Below are 2,605 nucleotides of genomic sequence, written 5' to 3'. Positions count from 1 at the left end.
CCCGGCTAGTTTTTTGTATTTTTTTTAGTAGAGACGGGGCTTCACCGTGTTAGCCAGGATGGTCTCGGTCTCCTGACCTCGTGATTCGCCCGTCTCGGCCTCCCAAAGTGCTGGGATTACAGGCTTGAGCCACTGCGCCCGGCCCAGAGGGAACTTTTAAGACAGAAGTCAGAATAGCCCCTCCCCTGCTTAGCACCCTGCACCAGCTCCCACTGCCTTAGAACACAACCCAGAGTCTTTCCCATGACCTGTGGCTCTGCATGATCGACCCCCTCCTGTCCCATCACTGCACCCCACCCTAGTCCTGTTGATCTGTAAACAGCCAAGTTTGTTCCTGCCTCGGGGCCTTTGCACTAGCTGTTCTTTCTGCCAGGAACACTCTTCTCCCAGATGTTTGCATGACCAGTTCCTTCTTCTCATTCAGGTCTTAGTTGAAATGCCCCATCCTCATGGTGGTCTTCTCTATCATTTCACCTAAGCAGGCCCAATCCCCAGCCCCTCCCCACCCCTAATACTCTGCTGTATCACCCTGGTTTGTCTTCATAGCACATACTGCTGGCTGACATTGTTTTATTTATTTTATTTCTAGTTTTCAGACTGTCAACTAGAAGGTCAGATCTGAGGGCTGGGATATGCCTGCTGTGTTCACTGCTTTAACCACAGTGCCTAGCACATAGTAAAGGCTCAGGAAAGATCGGCTGGGCATGGTGGCTCACACCTGTAATCCCAGCACTTTGGGAGGCTGAGGAGGGCGGATCACCTGAGGTTAGGAATTCAAGACCAGCCTGGACAACATGGCGAAACCTCCTCTCTACTAAAAAAATACAAAAATTAGCTGGATGTGGTGGTGCGTGCCTCCAGCTACTTGGAGGCGCAGGCAGGAGAATCACTTGAACCTGGGAAGCAGAGGTTGCGGTGAGCCCAGATGGCGCCACTGCACTCCAGCCTGGGTGACTGAACAAGACTGTCACAAACAAACAAACAAACAAACAAAAAAGATTTACAAAAGGAATGAGTCATAGAGGGCCCTCAACTCCACGGCCTTCAAACCTAAATGGAACCAAGCGAGGGCAGACACTGGGACCAGCTATCTGGTGTTGCTTGCTTCCTTCTGCCACAAGCCTGAATGGCTAGCTACTAGCCTGGCCAATTGCTTCTCCCATTACTCTTCCATACCCACCTTGTGATCTAGATTGCTCTCACCGTCCCATGAACACATCATGCTCACTCCCATGTCTTTGTCTCAGTAGTGGCCCCCACCTGGGAAACCCTCCCAACAACCAGCTCAAGTCCCACTTCCTCCTAGTGTCATCGTTCTCTCCTAATCTCTCTTCTGTGAGCTCCTCCAGCCCTTACATTCTAAAGTCCAGATTTGAGGCTTCATTATCTATTATCTATGTTGGGGTGTTTACTTTAAATACTGAGTGCTCACCATGTGCCCAGTGCTTTGTAAAGGCCATCTAATTTAACTCAGCTGTGTGCTAAGATGGAGCAGGAGAGTATCACCCCATTTACAGATGAAGACACTGAGGCTCCAAGAAGTGAAGTGACTTTCCAGTGTTTTACAGAAGGTACGTGGTGGACCTGGGGTTCAAACCCAGGCCTTCCAGACTCCAGAGTCCTGATTCCCTTGCTCCAGTGAGCTCTCAGCTGCTGAGTGAGGCTGTTCCTGAGAGGTCTCCTCTTGTACTTCCCAAAACAACAGGGGAGACCACCAAAGCCCCAGGCCCAGCCATCAGGAGACTGGGGTTTGAACCCTAGCTCTGCCTCTCTCTGGGTCAGATGGGTCAGATGCTTGCTCTGTGAGCTGGGATTACTCTACTTGGACACAGGGTCTAGGACTGATCAGATCTCTTGGGGGCCGTTTGCAGTCAGACCTGGGTGTGAGACCCGCTCCCGCCTGGCCCTGCCTTGGGCGCGCAGGCCGGCCTCGGCACTTGTCTGGCAACTTCTCCGCGGCCTCGGATCTTGTCCCAGCATTACTGCTGGAGTTGTTCCCCCATTTTACAGACAGGAAAACTGAGGCGGGCAGAAAGGAAGGCCCCACCCGTCCGGCCCTCACCCTTGTTCTTCTGCGTTCGAGCGATCTCCTTCTCGATCTCCGAGATCTTCTCTAAGATCCCCATGGCGGCAGCAGAGCTGGGCGCACAGACAGCGGCTGCGGTGGCACCGGGAATTCCGCTCTGACGGCGGCGACAGAGGAGCGTGCGCCCGGAAGTCAAGGAGAACAGCGTTCTCGTGGGCGCCTGGTGCTCCGGGATTCAGAGTCCGAGCGAGCCAAGTTGCCAGACACTATCGGTTCCGCCCGCTGGACCGGCCAGGCTATGGACCTCTGGGAAGGGCGGGGGGCGGGGCGGGGCCATGCTGTACTGGCCCACGGCTAGGCTGGCCGGAGCAAGCAAGGAAGAGAGGGAATCTGCTTGTGATGAACCCTGAATTGCGAGTCCCTGCGCGCAGGTGACTGGCAGTATAAGGAAAAGGGTCTGAGTCGAAAGCCTGGTGCCTCTCATTTTATACTATAAATGGAGGTGTCCAATCTTTTGGCTTCCCTGGGCCACATTGGAAGAATTGTCTTGGGCCACACATAAAATACACTAACACTAAT

General features: G+C 53.6%; 1 protein-coding gene across 2 annotated transcripts in view; it reads right to left on the bottom strand.

Annotated features, from left to right (window-relative positions):
• The window catches only part of DRG2 (developmentally regulated GTP binding protein 2), a 23,077-nt gene extending 20,794 nt beyond the window's left edge, over positions 1-2,283 (bottom strand). The window contains exon 1 of one of the 2 annotated variants that reach the window (XM_011975274.1): positions 2,063-2,283. In XM_011975274.1, coding sequence (XP_011830664.1) covers positions 2,063-2,126 — 64 coding nt within the window. In that variant the 5' untranslated portion in view covers positions 2,127-2,283. The remainder of the gene's footprint in view (positions 1-2,062) is intronic. The other variant, XM_011975275.1, reaches the window with a different exon arrangement.
• Between the last annotated feature and the right edge of the window lie 322 nt (positions 2,284-2,605).

This window comes from Mandrillus leucophaeus, unplaced genomic scaffold, assembly GCF_000951045.1.
Source record: "Mandrillus leucophaeus isolate KB7577 unplaced genomic scaffold, Mleu.le_1.0 Scaffold153, whole genome shotgun sequence".
NCBI classification, from domain to species: Eukaryota; Metazoa; Chordata; class Mammalia; order Primates; family Cercopithecidae; genus Mandrillus; species Mandrillus leucophaeus.
The sequence above is the reverse complement of the archived record's forward strand: the minus strand, read 5'-3'. Positions and strand labels throughout refer to the sequence as shown.